The sequence below is a fragment of the Miniopterus natalensis genome, chromosome 2, assembly GCF_054644295.1.
Source record: "Miniopterus natalensis isolate mMinNat1 chromosome 2, mMinNat1.hap1, whole genome shotgun sequence".
NCBI classification, from domain to species: Eukaryota; Metazoa; Chordata; class Mammalia; order Chiroptera; family Miniopteridae; genus Miniopterus; species Miniopterus natalensis.
Genome location: NC_142082.1, coordinates 86,890,649 through 86,910,564, shown reverse-complemented (window position 1 = coordinate 86,910,564; position 19,916 = coordinate 86,890,649). Strand labels below are relative to the sequence as shown.

Sequence of the window (19,916 nt, the reverse complement as noted above, 5' to 3'; positions counted from 1 at the left end):
GTCACCTTCACTGGATCCATAGAGTATGGCTGTGAAGGATGTTCAAAAAGAAACTGAGGCATGGCTAACCCTAGACAAAGTAAATGGATGTTGTGCAAGAAAAGCAAATGAATAAAAGTAAGTATGCTGATGTTATGGGATGATTTTGAATAATAACAGGAACTAAACACTGGAAATTTTTATTGTAAGCATGTTGTGAAATGGACTTTATAAGGAATTCTAAATAAATCAGACCTGAGGAAAATTGACCTGTCAGCTGCATGTACAATGGACTGGGGGTTGGATGCTCAGGAGGGAAATACTGTGACCTCTGTTGCACTTTCCTATATTTCAAAAGCCACAGCCTTTGTAGAATATCTGTTGTGTGTTATAAACTGTGGACAGCACAGAGAGGATGCCCAAGACTTTACCTTGCCCTCCATAGCATATACAATGTGACAAAGAAAACAGTGAGTTTAGAGTCAATTATGGTGTAAGTAGGTTAACAGTGATAACAGTGACAGGTTTCAAGGGAACACAGGAAAGGAAGACGTTCTTAAAACGAGCCACCGTCCATGGAGCTGGAAGTAGAGTGAGTAGGAGCCTAAGGAGGAGAAGCCTGTGGACAATGACATCCTCTGGAACATCTTTGAGAGCAAGTCAGTTGGGAGTCCTAAACATTAATTGGTTAGCATTTGAGAATGTTGCAAGGATCTGGGTGAGTAGGAAATTGCCTCTCTGTCATCAGACCCAGGGCTCCCTAGGAGTTTACAGGTCCAGAATGGGATTGTACACACGGTGGACCCTGGTGTGCAGACTCTGAGAGAAGATCTGAGGTCATCAGCATAGGAAAGCCTGGTCTTTTGACCTTTGATGCCAAAGTGTTTTCTCCTCAGCTCACTCTGGTTGGGGCAGAGAAGGAGTGAGCTATGGGAGTGCAGTGGCTCCATTTTATTCTTTTCCATTGGACTTCAGAGTAAATGGGAAGAAATTACTTGGGCCTCTTGCAGGAGAACTCAGTTCTTTTCATAGCAATGAGATATGGTGAAGTCTTTCCACATGCCTGCGCCTCAGTTCCCTGGCCTGGAAAGGCAAAGCATTGAACAAAGACTACTTCATAAATTCTCTTTCAAGTCTTTAAGTCTATAAATCCAACAGAAACAACCATTATACCCTTATTCCCTGACATGTGATCATGACATGATAGTTTCCAAAAATAACTGGTGAGCCAGTGCACCTAAAGACACAGGGGCATTTGAGCACCAGGGATCACCTACAAAGGTGAGGAGTTATAAAGCTGCTAACTAGAGAAATTGGCAGGGGTGGTGAGAACTGACCACTTAAAAAGGACAGGGCAAGGGTTCTCTAGGCAGAGGGACAACTAAGGAAGAGAATAGGATTGCCCTTATAATGATGTAGGGAAATGAAAGAAAAACTGAGGAGAATGGGAATGGGACCATCCAAGCATAAACTCAGCACTGTCACCAGCTTCTGCATGAATTTGATTATGGTACTTATAGAAAAAGGGCTTATTTCAGTGGCTTGATATAATTGAGTAAGTTATGGGAGATGAAGTTAATATGGAGAAGGTGCCAATGGGGAGAGGGGTGAAGTACTCTGAGATAAGTTCTAATGCTTCATCTTGCATTGACCTGCAGTTACTTAATTTTAAAACATTGTCTTACATCAAATTATAAAGAAAAAAAACCTGTCCATTTCTGGGAATCTTAGCCATTTAGGAAGCATTTGTGCATCCATCTTTACCTACAGAAACTCTGGGAGTGTGGGAAGGCATTAAGCCCACTCCTCATTTAACTGAGAACTGAGTGAACAGTTCATACAGCTAGTGATGGACAGAGCAGGACTCAAAATCCCTGACTACAAGCCTGGTGTGCTTTTCTTTCCCACATCAGAAAGGCTCAGTTCACTAGTCAATATTCAGTCCAATGCCAAGGACTTTTTTCTTCCTCAAGAAGGTAGAAATAGAGATATTTTTTATGAGCAAGAGAAGAGTTTATATTACTCTTGAATTAACTACAGAATGGTTTTTATGTAAGCCAGACTAAAGACATGTCTGTTTTTTACAAACATTCATTTCTACACAGATATGTTCAGTTTGCTTCGAAAGCAAAATACCATGTGTTGTGACTTTACAGTGTTTTAAATAAAGTTAGGAATTTGGGTTTATGATGCTGAAAATAACATAAAATCAGTGGGCATAATACCAAGAACTATATATATATGAGGGTCCTTAAAATTTTGACAAGTAGAAGAATGAAACATTGACATTTCAACAAACCAGTTATTGAACTATTGTATTAATAACCTAGTGAAATGAGAAGTGAATTATTAAAATTTATCTTCCTCATTGAGACTATAAAACTGTTATTCAGTTTTGGGATAGTTTTTAAGGCAGCATAGCTCAACCTAACGAAGCCATTTACTATATTGGTTATACACACTACCTCTCTTTCCCTCTTTATTAGTTCATTTTGGAACTTTGATTGCCCTACTTTAGATCTAAGATTGCTCTCATGCTATACTGCAGTTGTATGAGGGGCTTAGTTTTCACTTTGTTCTCAGAACCAGGCTAGCTATAAATTTATCTCTGTTCTTTGAAGAAGCTAATAGTAAATTTTCAAGAGGAAAAATGGTGGTATATATCCCTGTAGAGGAAAAGTAATCTCTTAAAAGCAGAATAACCTCCAGGCTACATCTTTTTAAAGAGGGACTTTGAAACAAGGATGCCTTCAGCTTTTATAAGTGTTTTATATTTTTCTTCAGGCTTTGTACCTGCTCTTCTGCTCTCTGTGTAAGGTTTTTCTGTAATGACCCCATTCCTCCCACACCCATTAAATCTGTAATGAAGTCATGCCATTCCAAGTTCTGATGTCATAATAGCTTCCAGAGCTGTGGCTGGATCACACAGCCTAGAGATCGTCTGAGGTTCCTCAGGAAAATGAGGCCTAGAGACCAGGAGCTGGAATACCCACAGAACTGAATCTGCTTCATAAATCACCACATACTATGATGAAAATGAACTTTGTAAAGTAAAATCCTTGGAAAAGTTTCCATTTGGTTTAATTGCACTCAAACAGTTTTCAATTTCAGGCATTGGTTTCATTAAAATTAAAACAATTCTTCCAGGAGATTCAGCCACGCTCCTCATCAGCAGATAATAAGATAGTTTAGAATGAGAAGGTGCTACAATAACAGAATGAGCTTGTGACTCTGTTTCCATGTCTGACAACTTCCATCATTTTTATCTTTATTATACAGTTGCCTTGAGCTAAATGTTGATGAATGAGGCTTGCCTGGCATCCTCACACGTCAGACACACAGGCCTGGGGCTCCCATTTACCAGGGCTCTCCAGCTGGCCAGTGAGCCACCAGAAATAACAGATGTGGAGTTAGGGAAAGTCTGAGGAGGGTTGGAGAGGGGTTGAACCCATGACATCATCTATCCTGTCTGTGCCTGCTGATGTCATGATCAGGCTCTCCTAGGAGCTACATCTTGGGGAGCAGAAAGCTCCCCAACAGTGGTAATTGTTGTCAACAAAACTAAGCCATAATGGACAGGTTAACTTGGCCAGTATATTTTTCTGACCTCAGAAAGTTTCAGAAAGAGTTTCTTGAGCCTTTTCCTTTGGCCTAATTGTCCTCTTTCTCATTTTATGCCCCTGCTAGACCACCGCTCTTGATAAGGAGAGGCAGGTTTTCCGACGAAGACGCAACCAGGATGTGAGGAACCGATACAAGGCACAGCCGGCTCCGCCTGAACTCAACTCAGAATCTGAAGACTACTCCCCAAGCTCATCTGAGACTGTTCGCTCCCCAAACTCACCCTTTTAATAAGACCCTTTTACTAGAAGTCCTAGCTTAACCCTTTGAGACTCTGAGATTTCCCCCCAAATTTATGTAAAACAGTTTCATCTGATCTATCTAGTACTCAGAAAGAGAAAGTGTGCTTTCTGGTATATTTGTAGCAATTTCCCTTTGCTGAATGAGATGATATGTTGTTTGTGAAGATGGCAACCTGCTGCAAATAGGGTCCTCAAAGGGTTAAGTCTACTTTGCAACTTTTTAAAACTTAAAAACAATGAATTTTTTCATCAGTCAAGCTAGGTTCTGCAGTGTGTAATAAGCACATGTTAACCCTCTGAGTGCATTGACTGTGGAGACCCCTTGGGGAAATTTTCAGGCTTTTGGATGTACAGACATGTTTCTTGATTTTGCTGAAGATCTAGGGGTGTTTTTAGTTGTGGAGACATCTAGACAAGAAAGGCACTTAGAATGACATCTTGCTTGTCCTTTTTAGTGTGTTTAGATCATGGCAGGTTTATAACTTAGGCATAAGCACCCCTCTTTCTTCTTCACAATCCTATTAAGAAAGGGGCTTTTTTTGTCAGAGGTATGACTGTCAGCTGCCATGAGTCCTGCATCCCAAGTGGAGGAAACTGGGTCTGTGGCAAACAGCCTAGCCCACAAAAAAGATGGTACCCCCTTCCCCAAATTGTCTCCATATGAAGATGTGCTGATGTTGCCCCAGAAATGCTGCTTCCACATCAGCTGCTGCTAGTGCCAGCATAGACCCTCAGGAAGTCACACACCTTGTCTTGTGCTCAGTGAAGGAGGGTCTGCCTGCTCAGTATGAAACACCTACAGAAAAGGAAAAACTGGTAGAAAAGAGCAATAAATTGCCAGGTGCTCTATAGGGGTGGAATTTCAAACAGAAAGAGGAAACAAGATCCTGGTCTTTTTCTCACCTGCTTCTTCATGCACTGCTGTCATCAGTGTGAAATCCATCTAGAGTATCAAATCCATACAAAGGAGTTCTAGGGCATAGGGGACTAGAGGAAAAGTGCTTTGCAAGGTGGCCAAGGAGAAAGAATAGTGAGAAAACAATCTAGAATACTTTTTAAATGGGTTTTAAGGAAATAAAACTGAGAAGATCGTTTCCTGTGCACCTTTAGGTTTCCTATATATAATCTCCCAGGAAGAACAGGAGAACTGGAAGATACCTTGAAGATAAAACTTCCATTCCTTAAGATGCCCTTTTTATATACGGATCTTCAGCTATCCAGAGGGACATGCTATTTTTCTCTCTATGGGTCAAGTCTTGTCTGAGACCTGAATTTTCACTCCTGTTAAAAAATCTTTCTCCCTAGCCCTATGTCTCCATTGAGTTTCTTCTGGAATGTGTCTCATTTCAGAACAGGGGCCTCCTGTACATTACAATACTTAGAAAAGAGGCTAGCCTTGGTGTTTTGGAGACAGGCCCAACTCAAATGCTCTCCTAAGGTTTGCTCAACTTTGTGATCCAGGAGACAACCAACAAGTGATGATGTCTTATAAAATTTGCACATGGATGGCTGAACAGCACTTATTGTCTCTGTTTTGAATATACTTCAATATCTGAAGGTCTTTGATCCTTCCTATAGTCAGTTCTTTATTTTCAAATACACATTGGTCTTCAATTGCTTTTTACTCTTTAACTCATAAATTATGGAGTATATTAATATAGATTTTAAGGTCATAACATGTCATGATTGTTGCAGTACAGTTCCCTCAATTTTTTGCTCTTCTACATTTAGGTTTATTTCTTTGGTCTGACATATAAACAGTAAATTATTTATTAAGAGCTTTCCGCCAGGCCAGCGTGATTCAGTGGTTGAACATCAACCTATGATCCAGGAGATCAAGGTTCGATTCCTGATCAAGGCACATGCTCGGGTTGCGGGCTTAATCCTCAGTGTGGGCATGCAGGAGGCAGCTGATCAATGACTCTCTCATCTTTGATGTTTCTCTCTCTCTCCCTCTCCCTTCCTCTCTCTGAAATCAATAAAGACATATTAAAAAAAAAAGTTTTCCCCCTTTTAGAGAGTCCTGAAATGATAACATACAACTTCACAAAGTAGCACAACTCAGTCAGGTTTTGGGGTGGGAGGAGAGGGCAGAATACCAGAAATTAATGCTTTTTCTAGAACTGTAAAGCAAAGCACTATTCTAAGTAACACTCGAGTAGCCATATAACTTGGCCTCAATTCTAAATGTGCGACTATGAAGAATATTATGGGCAGAGACCTACCTGCAGTAGATTGTCACTTTCTTTTCTTTCTCTGATTTACTGCTTTTCCCTTGAACATTATATGCATTGCTACAGCATTTAGTGTACAGAACTTACAGTGTATGGCTCAGACCTCTTTCTATCCAAGTCTTGGGACACTGTGGACCAACCACATGAAGCTATGGAGTGTTTCCCGGCACACTGCTGAGAGCAGCTCGGAAGAATGCAGGGCCTATTCATCATGGGGAGCCCAATGCATTGCTGTAGAATTTGTGATCTATGCTGAATAAACAGTGGTATGTGACCTGTCAAGTAGAAATATTGAGTAATCAGATGGAATTCAATCTTTTCAGCATCAAGCTATCAAGATCCTGAATGTCAGAGATGTACTCAGAGGGTTAACAAACAAGCACAAGGCATGCTGATTACATTGGTATATCCAGACTGCTTTGCTTTTAGCCGGTCCTTTCTGATTTTTTTGATGACATTCTTGGGATAGTTCAAGTTTTAAATAACTAAGTAGTGGTGTTCTTTAAGGAATTTCTATAACCAAATTGATCTTATTTTTTCTTCACTTCATCATCGAATAAATATGTACCATTATGGCAGTGTGCCTCTGTAATTATCAATTTAATCATTGCCACAAGTATTTCCATATTTTTTCTAAATATTCAATATAGTTCTTATGGTGGTAGTCTGGTGATGGGGACTCTTTCCTTTATTAATACATGACCGGCCGTATGGTATTTTCAAGGGAATTTTAAGATTCAACTTTTTAGTTCAGTAGTAGACTAAGAAAGAATGTCTTCATAACTTGCATTGTGTAAATCATCTCTGTAGATGACAACTGTTTACATTAATGAACACTTTTTTTTAAATTGTAGCAGAAATCATTTTATTCATCACAATCAATGAATATGTGATTTGTTTCAAATCATTAGGAGGAAAAGTAAGATTTCAGTCATTAAAAATGTTTTTTAAAGTAGCCCTCATCTAACTTACACATGGTGCATATTAAAATAAGCAGAGAAAAAATGCAAATAAACTACTGAAAATGCTTGGCGTTTTGTATTCCCTGATACCTCGTGCAACCTATTCAGTGACCCCCTGGGTTGTGGTTAACAGCCCCCTCAGATATTGTTGAAAGAAAGCAATATATCCATAAATGAAAGCTAAAATTGCAATCCTTTACCCTTTGAAGCATATTTCAGTTGGAAAAAACAGGGAAGAAAAATTGGCTTAGCTTAGAGGGTCAGGGAGCTACCATGTCACCAAGGATCAAGCACATTAAATCATGGTGGTTTGCCGGCCAAGGGCACCCATTAGACAACTCTATCCTCCTGCTGTAGTGCAATTGTGCTTGAGGGAGAGCTTTCTTAATATTATTTTGTTGCCTGCTAGCCCTTCTCAGGGTAAGAATCTGTCGAATTTCTGTGATAAACTACTTTCAAAGGTTTTTAATTTGACCATAAAAAGGTGTGCCCCAGGCTGGTTTGCTCTAGAGGGCCTGTGTCAGAGTGAAGGTTCACTTCCTTCCCTTCTCTGCCCAATTCTCCTGAGAAAATGGCAACAACAAAATCTGGTATGTCTTTTTCTTCACTGTGATTTCAGAATTTTGGAAAGCACCAAGATCCAAGATGGTAGTTTTAATGTAATTATTCATTTGGATGTGGGTTTCAAAAAAATAATGATTCACTTAGCATATATTGTAGATAACGTATCTTTTCTATAATTTGTAAATCACTAAATTTTTAAATGCTACATGATTTTTTGTCCAATCAAAAATTTCTAAAAACTTGAAATTGGTCGGTTCAAAGGTTAGCTCTTCCTGCGTGTTGTCTGCCACTTGTATTAGGAGTTGGGAAAAATGCTCTCAGATGAATCCTTACTTTGCATGCTGTGATAGAGGGTCAGATATATGCTCCTTTGGGAAACATGGATTTCTTTACTTAATCATCAAGTTTCATAAAGCCAGTCTAGTCTATTAGAGAAAATAGTGATTCAAAACACTCTAAAATTAACATTTTTGTCAATTCAGATATGAAAAGAAGAGTGCCAATTAACACACTTTAAACTTTTTTTGTTTAAAAGCAAGTAAATCAACAACACACTAAACATTTGACCCCTGCAAATGTGCTTTTAAAATTGGCTCAATGGTGCTTATACATGAAACAGTTACAAATGGGGTCCAAGGACTGTCACAGGAATTTTTAATTTGTATGTAATTACATACTTGAGGTGGAGGTGCTTCTAAGCCAATCTTTTACTTTTTAATATTTCAAATATGCAGTCATACATTGAGTAACATTAAAGGTCTTAAACTGGTGAGAAAAAGGAAATTCAATGTAGAGGCTTAGGATGACTCTGGTTGGTGTGGGCTTTTTGTCCCCTTAGTTTTGTCCCCCCACAGCACCCCCATTGCTGCTGCTGTTGTTGGGCTTCAACACTGAAGTTGCAGTGATCAGTTCTCAGTGAGGGAGTTTCTGACTGGCAGGTGTTTTGATCATGAGGTTTACAATATCTTGCTTGCCCTTGGAGACAAGTGAAAGATCTCATTTCATTATTTTTCCCTAAAGGAAAAGCAATCTCTACAATTAAACCAAACCTGCAAATTTCCTCAACATTCTTTTTAGGTCAACTGAAAGGAGACACTTAATGTTGCTTCAATGTAAAATTGTATATTTTTGTCTGTGATATACTTTATTAATTTAAAGTAAATAATAGTTCTACAAGCCTTCACTGTTGGTATTAAGAGAAAGTAGGACTTTAAAAGTGATGATAAAGATCCTATAATGTCAATTCATTCCAGTCCAATTCAATGTGGTAAGAAAAAGACCTTGAAGTTCCTAGGGACAATTTTTCACTTGCTATTGACATTAATCTTTGAAGTATTCTCAGAAAAAAAAAGAAAAAAAAAAGAAATTGAAACTGGTCCAAGGTTAAAGTCATAGCCTCGATAACTTTTCTAAAAATTTTATTAGGAAATTAATAATAGCATTTTTCATTCTAGCTGAAAGAAAATTATTAAAGGATTTAGTTAAGTGTGAAATTAAATAATATTTTGTTCATGCATACTAAAAAGATGAATTGAAATAAGTTTCTGAAAGATTTCAATTTGGTTCAAGAAAAAAGTTCAATGTTTCCTTTGAAAATACTGAATTTATCAATTGCATGGATCAGATGGCATAAGTTAATTTTTGATTTTGAGAATCTTAATGAAATAACTTTTAAATGATTTGTATCCATCATTAAAGCTAAAATGAGATCCAATTTTTTCCTAATCTCTCAGTTTAAGCTAATAAATGTAGGTTAATGTGGAATGGAGTCATCTGTGATATATTATGTTCACTTATCAGCTGAGCTTTTTTGATGTTGCCTGTTTTTATGTAAAACATGTTCTTAAAGTTAATAAAATAATAGTACTTGGTGTATGAACTACTATATAATACCTTAGCTGCGGTGTCCATCCTCAGTTCACTTTGCCATGATGGAATAAAATTTCACTTTAGTTCAATTCATAACTGACACATTCAGTCCACAAAGGAATAACCCAGCTGTGTTCTTGGGGAGAATTTTCTCTATGCAAGGCTTTAAAAATTAGTCATGCAGCCAGAATGTAGTTTTCCCACATGTCCTCCATGGCAGGGTATATATTTCATGAGCATAATTCAAAAACAACTATTCCAAAAATGCCCCTTTTCATATATTACCTTCCTGCCTGGGCAGGATAAACACAAAGAAATAAAATACAACTCAACCCTATTTTATCCTTCAACCTATGTGCACAAGCTCTCCAGAGAAGTGGGTCGTTATATCCACTAACCTGCAATTAGCTATCATTTTTATAGCAATTTCCCATCAGGCATTCCACGTGCAATATTGACCTTAGAGAAAATTGCAAAATGGCACAAAGGAATAAAGTTCTTTTTTCTGTGAGTTTTTCAATGCTAGGAGATTGAGAAGTCAGCCAACAAAAGTGATTGACTGTCTTCTGGTGTCCTATGAAGGTGCCAGAATGTCTCCAGGAGCTTGTAACTTTAGCAGTTACCTTCCCTGCCATCTACATGCTGCTGCCACGGTGACTGTTTTCCCTTTTGCTCCTCATAAGTGAAATCCAGGAGCCCTTTCCAGGCTCTAAGGCATCTGCTGTGAAACAATAGCTAAAGTGATTGCTTCCTAACAGACATTACCTTGTTTTATGAGGCTGGCAACTCTGCCAAAAACCTGCCATCAGAAAAATGGGCTCTGACGCAGAAACCAACTCTGGGATTGAAGATGATAAGAAAATGGGGAAATTCCTGCCATGTAAGGAAATTGGGAAAGGAAGGTGTTCCACAATTCCAGATGGCTGGTAGTTGGGAAGGTGGAATTTGTTCTCTACAAATAAGGAAGCTATGCAAATAGAGGTAAATGGGTAACAAGAAAGAGGTAAAGAAGTACCCTGTGAAATGTCTTATAATGTCTCCTTAAACATAAAAAAAAAAGAAAAAAAGCTTTGTTCTATCTTATAAGGTAGCCTGTTTCCCCGAGCTCTGGGAAGACGAGGAACCCTGCCCAGCCAGCTGGACCAGCCAAATCCATGCTGGCCATCACCACTGTGACAGATGTCCCTGCCAGCTTGCCTGCACATTCAAATCAGTCATTCAAACATTTCTTGAGTAAGTGCCAAAGACACACAAGGCACTTCATTTTGGCTTAGAAAAGAAAAGGGAAATTTCATTGTCCATTTTTATTTTTATTAAGGATCAGAAGACTTTAAAGGCAAGAAAATAAATCTCTAACTGGAAGGTCTGCCATTTATTCTGAGACTCTTGGTCCAGAGTTCAGATACATAGACACCCATATCCAGGGGGACTGTGTTGACGGTAACATGGAGTCTCTCACTTGAGGATGTGCGGTTACCATCTGCCTGATCAATGGTGCACACACTCAGTAGTACTCTTGGCTTTGCTCCTGGACTCTGAGGTAGGAGACCTCCCAGAGTCCTCTATACCATCTGTAATTAGCACACAACTTTAAACTCTGCCATAGAACAATATCCATTTATTCAACAAGCCTTAGTAAGGACCTACTGTGAGTTATGTGCAATGGAGGTTAAAGTCAACGAGACACAATTCCTATTCTTAAGAATCCCTGATTTAGTGAGAAATCTTCCACTCTGGATGACCATGGGTTAAGGTGCCTGATTTATCATTCACAAACTGCCGAACAGAATTTGTCCAGGTTATGGCCTCCCTACCAGCCCAACAATGGTCCTCTCAGCATGTATAGACTGTATGGGTTGTCGACAAGCCAACTATCAGTCACATGAAAATACATTTGTGTCCGTTTTTGTCACAGTTCACGTGTTACCCTTAGAAAATCCCTAGAAGGAGAAAAAGAAAGGGAAGAAAAGAGGAGAGAGGGAGAAAGAGAGGGAAGGAGGAAGGACATAAAGGCTGCCTTAGACAAAGTTGCCATGGTCTTAAGACCTGGTGTATCATTTAGAGAGTTTTAAAGGAAGGAAAAATATTAATGTCAGACAGTGTCCCTCAAAATCAGTCCCAAGGCATGCTCTGTGGGAATCATAGAACATGAATCAGTGTGGATTTAACATGACTTTTAGTCTTTTCTACATCCTTCATGCAAGTGAGCAGTCCCCCATGATAGGCTGAATAATAGGCTCCTACCAAGGGCATTATCAGTGCATTTCTCTAAGCAGGAGGTAGGGCATTTTCCAAGAATGTTCTAATGCCCACACTTCACTGTCCATTCTTCCCTTGACTTTTAAGATCCCCTCAGGGAACTCATTTCCCACCACCTGGAAGAATATACCCTGAACCTGCACTAAAGGGAATTTCAGCCTGGGAATGCCCTCCCCCATCTGCCATCTAGGACAAGTTATCTACTTTCATGTCCAGCAAGTTCCTATCAGGTGCCAGACCCTTTGCTGGATGCTGGGTCACAAGATGAAAGAACTAAGCACTGCCTTCCCCATGTTCAAGGCTCTGTGTGGGAAACAATTAAATAGAGAGATATTATCCAGCATGATTAGGGCTGTGACAGAGAAAGCCTGGGACACTTTGGGAGCACTTTGGAAGTTCATCTAATTGCAATGGGGGGTTTAGAGGAAGCTTCCTCCAGAAAGTGCCCCAAAATGAGGGCCTAAAGGATAAATAAGAATGGAACATGACAAGAAGGAGGTAGGTTTTCCAAGCCATGGGAACATATTTGGAGACCATGGAGAAGCTCAGAATTGGACAGATGGAAGTTTAAGGTCAACTCCAATGAGACTAGAATACAGCCCAGGGAGCGGGGCCTCACAGACCCTCAGCTATCATGCCAGAGAACAAGCATGGGGACTGGCCCATCTCCTCATTGTATGTGTTCAGAAGTGGTAAGTAAACTTAAAAATGAAACAGCCCCAGATGCTGGTTCCCTGAGCTGGCTAAGGAGGAAGTGGAGCAGGGTAGATGACTCTCGAGGGGACATTAAAGATACTTCCTTAAAAAACATGGATCTTAATCTGTCCCTCACAGCAATAGCAGAGGGCAGCTTCCCTGTGCAAACAAAGCAGGCCATATATTAACCCTTTCCTGAAAGGAGCAGAATCTCCAACTCACAAAGCTTATCAGCTCACCACTAACAGGGAAAAATCACATTCTTCTCTTCTGTGTTGTTTGACTTCTGAAAAAGAGAGAGAAATCCCCTCACCCTGAAAAGTAACTCTCCTTCCTGAGCAAATCCACATTGCCATCTTTCCCTGCAGCAAGGTGCTAATTAATGTTCCTCCCAAGAGAGTCTTCATTATTCCATCAGAATTACCCATTAATTTGTTGGATTCTTCTGGTTAAGGAGTGAACTTGACATTGCTGGTGTGTTGTTCAGAATGTGAAATAGCCTTTCATTTTCAACATGTAAATCCAGGCCTAAACCAACCCCAGACCTTTTCAATTCCCTCTCTTGACATGGTCCCCTCTGTCTTGCCCTTGTGGACATTCCATTCTTTAACAACATTCTCTAAGTCCTCTCTTTCCTGTTCAGTGAGCCATTTTTGCTTTATCAATAGCTTCTATTATTTCTACTTACTCTATAGAGGAAGGTAAAGAGTTCACATTGGTTTCAGAAGTTGGAAAACTGAAAACTTCCTGCTCAGGATGGGAGGGGGACCTCTTTCCAACACTTATATCTGCTGATTTGTCCCACATACTTCCTCCCCTAGTAGTTTTGTGGGTTCTCTTAAATTGCCCACACCTTGGTGTGCTTTTCTGCAAAAATGTGTTAACACATATATGTACCTTAACCCCACTGCCTCTCAGGGCCCTCTCACAACAGGGCTGTCCTCTCCCAACATGTTTGCTCTGAAAATGTCTGATGAAAATCCACTGAGAGCAGCCATGGTGAAGGAGAAAGCAATGTTACCTCAGTAACCAAGTCTCCAGAATGCCCAAAGATGCATTTATAAGGTGGGTGAGTAACCACCAGCCTGGGTCACCAAGCTGCTGGAGGACATCTATTCACTGCAGAGTGTCAGCCGATCAGAGCCTCTGTGAGACTCTCTTAACCAGAGCCCAATAGATAGCCACCAGTGCCTACAGGAACAGAGGGTGCTTTGGGCCTAAGTGATCACTCCTATTAGTAACATTCAAGACACGCAACTCAGTTCTGTCCCCAGCCTGAAAGCAGGGATCACTGTAATGGATAGGAAATTTCTAGGTGAGAGAGAGGACAGGATCTTGTGGGATCAAGTCAGGCCTCCTACCACAGGCTCATGCCTCTTCCCAGTGCTCAGCTCCACTTGTCTGTTTTAGAAAAATAGCCACATAAACCCGGGCATGGTGATAGTAAGGCTTTAACCTTCTCTCCTCCCAGAGACACATCTGCTGTCTGAACACATGTGGCCTCTCCACCATAAAAGTCCAAGTTTTTGCTTCTCCTTAATGTGGTTCTAAATCCAGACTGGCCTCTGGTCAAACTCTGGCCTTCGCCTCCACCATGCCTCTCATAGTTAGATGTTTGGGAGTCATTTCCAGGAAGGTTAGCTTTCACAAGAGAGGCCAAGTGCCCCTGTTGGATGATTAGAGACCATTTCAAGGAAATCAAAGCACAGTTGATGGGGAGACTGCTGTTTTCTGCTCTTTGGGTCATGACAACAGTCTAAGAAGTGTCTTGAATACAATAACTCACCACAAACCCACTCAAGGCAGGAGACTTCTGAGGTAGAAAGGGAGCCTTTTTATTTTAAAGTCTGTCTTAGCAATATTTAGCTTTAATAGCTCACCTGGCAGTACCACTGCCTTTGTGCTGCTAGGAGTTGTCAGGCTGCTTCCCAGCCCCATGGCCTCAGGGGCCTGGGTGGCATGACTGGGTTACCTGTAGAATTACCACCTAGTAATGGGGGTGTGTGTGGTGTGTATGTGAATATATGAGTGCTACGTGCATGGGTATGTTTGTGTGTGTATGTGTGTGTATGCCTGTAGTGTGTGTGCGTGGTATGTGTATGTATGCGTTGTGTGTATGCATAGGCATGTGTTCATGTGTGCTGTATGTATGTATGTGTTGGTGTGTGTGGTGAGTATATGTGTGCAGTGTATGCCTGTGCTGTGTGTATGGTATATGTATATATGTGTGCAGGTATTTATGTGTGGTATGGTGCTTTTGTGTGTGTGATATATGTGTATATGTATGTATGTGTGGAGATGTTTATATGTGATTTGTGTACACATGTGTACAGGGACATGGTGATTAAAAATGGGAGCCTGCATTGTACAGTGCAGCAAGCTTCCTGCTGTAAGCGACTTAACTGTTTCTAAGTGTTTGCCCCTGTAAAGATTACCCTTCCTCTCTCACAGTGTCAGTCACAATAGTCCACTGTGACATGAGACCTGGTTTCTGTCCAGAGCCAGCCTCCTGGAGCTTTATTTACTCTCCTACACTGTCTTCCACTTCATCACTTGCCACAAACAGGGGAGGCAGCTGCAGTGACTTTAGATTTGAGAAGTCAGCCTCAAAAGCTCTCCTGTAAATCAGGAAGGCACAATCTGGCACTCGAAAAATGAGGCTCTCCCTTCTTCAGTACAAGTTACTGTAATTTCAGTCTCGGGCAGGAGTTTCTTCTCTCCCTGCCTTCTCCCAAACGCTTATGCTCTTTATAGATATCAGATGTGAAAGGCTGCCTGCTGGCTATCCCATCTTAAAAATGTTTACATTGAAATCACCAGACCATTATTTTTTTTCCACGCTAGGCCCAGCTTTAACAATCAGCTGATTGCCCTTCAATATTGACTTTTTTTCTTCCTGTTGGTTTGGCTGACAATAGAATGCTGCTGGGAATGCATCTCTGGAGAGTGGAGGGAACTCTCTGTGCCCCTTACTTGACGATGGGGTCACAGGAGGGAAATGACCACATTTGTGAGTATAAGCAGGGACGGGTTTTGTGTAGCAGATGAAAACTTCCAAGGGTGAGAGTTTGAAATTTCCCTTCTCCTGGGAAACATGTATTTTTTTCCTCATTTTGTTTCAGCCACATGGAGAGTGACACAGCTACTTCAATTCAACACAGTCTTTCTGCCAGCTGGCTACCTGAGCGGAGATCTCTTCACAGGTATCAAACAGCTTTCCATAAAGTTTCTTTCAGGACTCTAAACTAAGGCATAGGCCACCAACAAGTTAGAGTATTATTGGGACTTTGACATCACCTGGGATTACACTTACATGTTTGCACAGGCTCAGGGGTCTAAACGGTGTGATGTGTCTGCTTAGATCATCAAGTTCAAAGTTTGCATGGCAGGAAATGTGACTGTTGAGGACATCATGGAGAGCTCGTATGTCATATTAAACAATGAACAGGCACTAAAGGGTTTTAGGTAGGGTTCAACATGTTGAGATTTATGCTTTGAAAGGTGACTCTTCCAGGAGAGTGAAGCATTGTTTGAAAAGGAACACAACTAGCAACTAGAAAACCCCAGTTAGGGGACTCATGTACTATTTTAGAAAGACATATTGAAGTCCTAAAGCGGGCTCTGGCAATAGAAATAGAGAGGAGGAAATGCACTAAGGAAATATTTAGAAAGCTGAATCAATCAGAAGAACCTATTTCACTTGGCTAATTTGGGGAGTGTGGCATGGCTAACAGAGAGGAATGTGGGAGCACACTTAGTGGGGGAAAGGGGCTAGGGAAAGGGGGTGAGTTCAGTTTTTAATATGTCAAGTTTAGGTATTTATGGAGCATCTGTGAGGAGACAACCAGCAGGAACAAGTCTGGGCTGGACACAGTAATTTGGGAGTGGAGCATAATAGTGGTAGTTAAAACCTTAAAGAGTGGATGCCATCACCCAAGTAGAATTATGAATATAAATAGAGAGGAAGGTTGAAGAAGGAATCCTGCAAACCTCTGGCAGAAGACATCCTGAAGGAAGCAAAGACATCATAGACATGGGGGGCTGTGGGTCAGAAATTGGAGGCTTAGAAACCAAGAGAAGAGGTGATTTCAAGAAGGAAAAAATTCATAGAGCCCTACCTAAAACCGTTTAGTGCCTATTCATTGTTTAATATGGCTTACGAGCTCTCCATGATGTCCTCGACAGTCACAGTGCAGTTGACTGACTTCCTAAGATAAAAAGTGAAGGATTACAGAAATGAAAACCAACCAAATGAAAAAAGCAAATATGTATTCTGAGTTTTCTATAGCCAGGGAGTCAGCATTTGGGGACATACCCAAAGACAAGTAGAGAGGTGGGAAAGATTTAGAGTGGGAGAGGGAAGGCGTTGGCTGTGCCTGATTGGGGGTTGTTGACATGGGGAAGCTGTGAATGAACTAACCAGAAATGAGGCATCCTATGTGATTGGTTAGGGTTCATAGTTGGCTTTCTCTGGTTGGTCCTGTTAGAAGCAGAACAAAAATAAAGAAGCTATCAGTTATCAATCAAGTTCTGGCCATTTGGGGCTGATTGTTATAGAAGTTATGTTTAGCTTCCTAAATTGTCACTAAGGATAGCAATCTGGCTTCCTGCAAGTCTGACTTATAGCAGACTGGCTTCCTGGGTTATTCATTGTGTATAATGAGATTGGTTTCCTGAGGTGCTTGCTGCACGTTGTCGGTCAAAGTTCTATTTTTATATGTGGTCTGGCACTGTCCACCTGTGTACTCAGTCTCTCAGAGTACATTAGATTTGGCTCCTGGGAACCTTATTGAAAGCAGTTTCAGATATGCCAAGAGAGCAGAGAGTAGGTACCCACTTGTAGACAGAGAATATAACCTCAACCCTTTCACAGACATTTTGTTACAGAAAGGAGTAAATGAAGCTTTAAGAAGTATTTTGTTCTTAAAAGAATAAGCCTTAGCTTTGTTAATAGGCTATGAAGAAGCCACTGTAAAAAGGGCTGAAAATAGAAGACTGCATATTAAACTTCTCCCCCTGCCTGTCTTATGTGGACTTTCAATTCATCTAGTCCAAAACTGAGACTGCTCTCTCTTGCTACAAACAAGTTCCATTTTCTATATACTCTGTATTAGTTGGTGCACTCTTCTCCAACCAGGCAGCCACCCCAACGAATGGTTAAGTTCTATCAACATTACCTTCTAAACATACCCTCTGCTCTTTAATCCTATTGGTACTGCCTTGGTATGGATTCTTATCATTTCTCAACTGCACTATTATGACAGGTTTCAAACTGGTCCTTTCAGCCTCTGCCTATCCTGTCTCAAAACTGTTGACTGAGCTTTCTTTCTTTCTTTTCTTTTTGAATCTTCACCAGAAGACATATTTTTATTGATTCTGAGAGAGTGAGAGGAGAGAGAGAGAGTCATTGGTGTGAGAGAGAAATATGGATTGGTTGGCTCTCATATGCCTCCCAACTAGGGGATCAAACCCAAAACCTAGGTATGTGCCCTGACCAGGAATCTAACCTGCAACCATTTGGCACATAGGACCATTCTCCAACCAACTTAGCTACCCATCCTAAGCTTTCTTTTTAAAAGTCAAATAATCTTATTTTTTTGCTTACATTCTTTCAATGAAGCCCACAGAATAAACTGTAAACTTCTTAGTATGGCATTCATTCATTCACTCACTCATTCATTCATTCATTCATTCCAAAAATAGTTATTCAACACCTATGATGCACCAGACATCATGCTGGATACTGAGAATACACTAAAGAATCAAATAAACCAATCCCTGGCTCCTCTGAAATCTGTCCAGTGTGGAGGAAGAAGGGTGTGAGACAGCTAAGAGATAGGTGGGCTAGATGAGTCTTATAGACAAAAGAGTGGTTTATCTTTATGCCCAGAGTAATTGGTTGGTTTCAAGCTGCAGGTGGGGATGGTGATATGATCAGATTTTCATTTCAAAAAGATCATTCTGGCTGCAGTATGGAGAGTTAAGAGGGTGGGATTGAGAAGATAGAGATAGAAAGCAGTGGAGATAAGAATTGAGAGTGAACAAACTCTGAGGGTAATGATAGTGGAGATGGGGAATATGGATATTTAGGAGCTATTCTTAACAGGACTTGAACATGAGGGGTTTGAGCAAGAATTGTTAGTGATGATTTTTGGCTCTCCACTTACAGAAGTCAGTAATGGTCTCTTCCATTCCCTGAGTTAGGGAATCCTAAAAGAGAAATAGTTGAAGGAGCAGATGTAGATACTGAACTTAATTTTAGACACGTTTTTTCTGAGGTGACTTTGACACATTCAAGAGACCTCTAGCATATTAGTCTGGAGCCAGAGAAGAAATAAATCTGTAAGTCATCTACATATAGGAACTAACTAATAGATGAGAATGCCTGAGATGAACTCAACATTTAGTGACTAGGCAGAAGAAGAAAAGCACAGAGGAGAGACAAAAAAGCAGCTGGAAAAGTAGGAAAGACCCAGGAGAGGGCTGTATTGTGAAAGACAAGAGTAGAGAGTATACTGAAGATTTTTTAAAGAATGTCAGTTAGCAATATATAAATTATTAGTTACCTTAGCAGTGCTTCTCAATCCTTTGTCATGGTAGAGTAGAAAATGATATTTGTACATTACCAAGGGGAAACCAGGCAAGGCTGCTCAGAGGCAGATGCAACTAGCACAGAAGTACTGGATCCCCAGGATTCACTTGACTGCTCTGAGTGTTGAGCGCTCATTTGCTCGGTCCACCTCTAGCCTATTCTCAGCACACCAGTGCACAGTTGGGAAGCTCTGCCTTCTAAGGAAGACTCAGTTTCCCAAAAGTGATGGATCCTGGACGACGGCTTATAAGAAGAATAAGGGGTGAGGATCAGGGAAAATGCCATTGCACTACCTTAGGAGCACCAATCTTATTATAGTCTAAGTGAATGGTACCTGTGCAGGGATTAATATAGGCTAAGAAAATAAAGCCAGACAAATATAGCTAATTTTTTAGAGAACTTTGCCTAAGAAAAGAAAGTCAGAAAAAAGATTGTAGATGGAAAAAAAATGAGTTCATTGTGTTTTAAAATCTGGGGGAGCATTTGTATATTGAAAAACTAGCAGACAGATACATTGAGAGAAAATATTGAATATAAAAGTCCATGAAGATGCAGCATCATTATCCATTAGGGCAATGGAAATCAAAACCTTAATCTGGTGCCAAGTCATATCCACTAGAATGGCTAAAATAAAAAAGGCAGACAATAAGAATGTTGGCAAGGATGTAAAGAAATTAAAACCCTCATACATTGCTGGTGGGATTTTAAAATGGTGCAACCACTTTGAAAAACAGTTTGGCAGTTACCCCAAATCTAAAACATATTTACTATATGACCTAGCAATTCTACTCCTAGGTATATGCCCAAGAGAACTGAAAAACCTGTATACAAATGTTCATGGCACCATTATTTATAATAGTCAAAAAGTGGAAACAATTTAAATGTTCACCAGTTGATG

At 40.4% G+C, this 19,916-nt stretch overlaps 1 protein-coding gene across 2 annotated transcripts in view; it reads left to right on the top strand.

The window, feature by feature from the left end:
* Positions 1 to 9,473, top strand: part of DCLK1 (doublecortin like kinase 1) — a 429,374-nt gene extending 419,901 nt beyond the window's left edge. Inside the window, exon 17 of one of the 2 annotated variants that reach the window (XM_016197264.2) lies at positions 3,667 to 9,473. In XM_016197264.2, coding sequence (XP_016052750.1) covers positions 3,667 to 3,831 — 165 coding nt within the window. In that variant the 3' untranslated portion in view covers positions 3,832 to 9,473. The remainder of the gene's footprint in view (positions 1 to 3,666) is intronic. The other variant, XM_016197267.2, reaches the window with a different exon arrangement.
* The last annotated feature ends 10,443 nt before the right edge of the window (positions 9,474 to 19,916 follow it).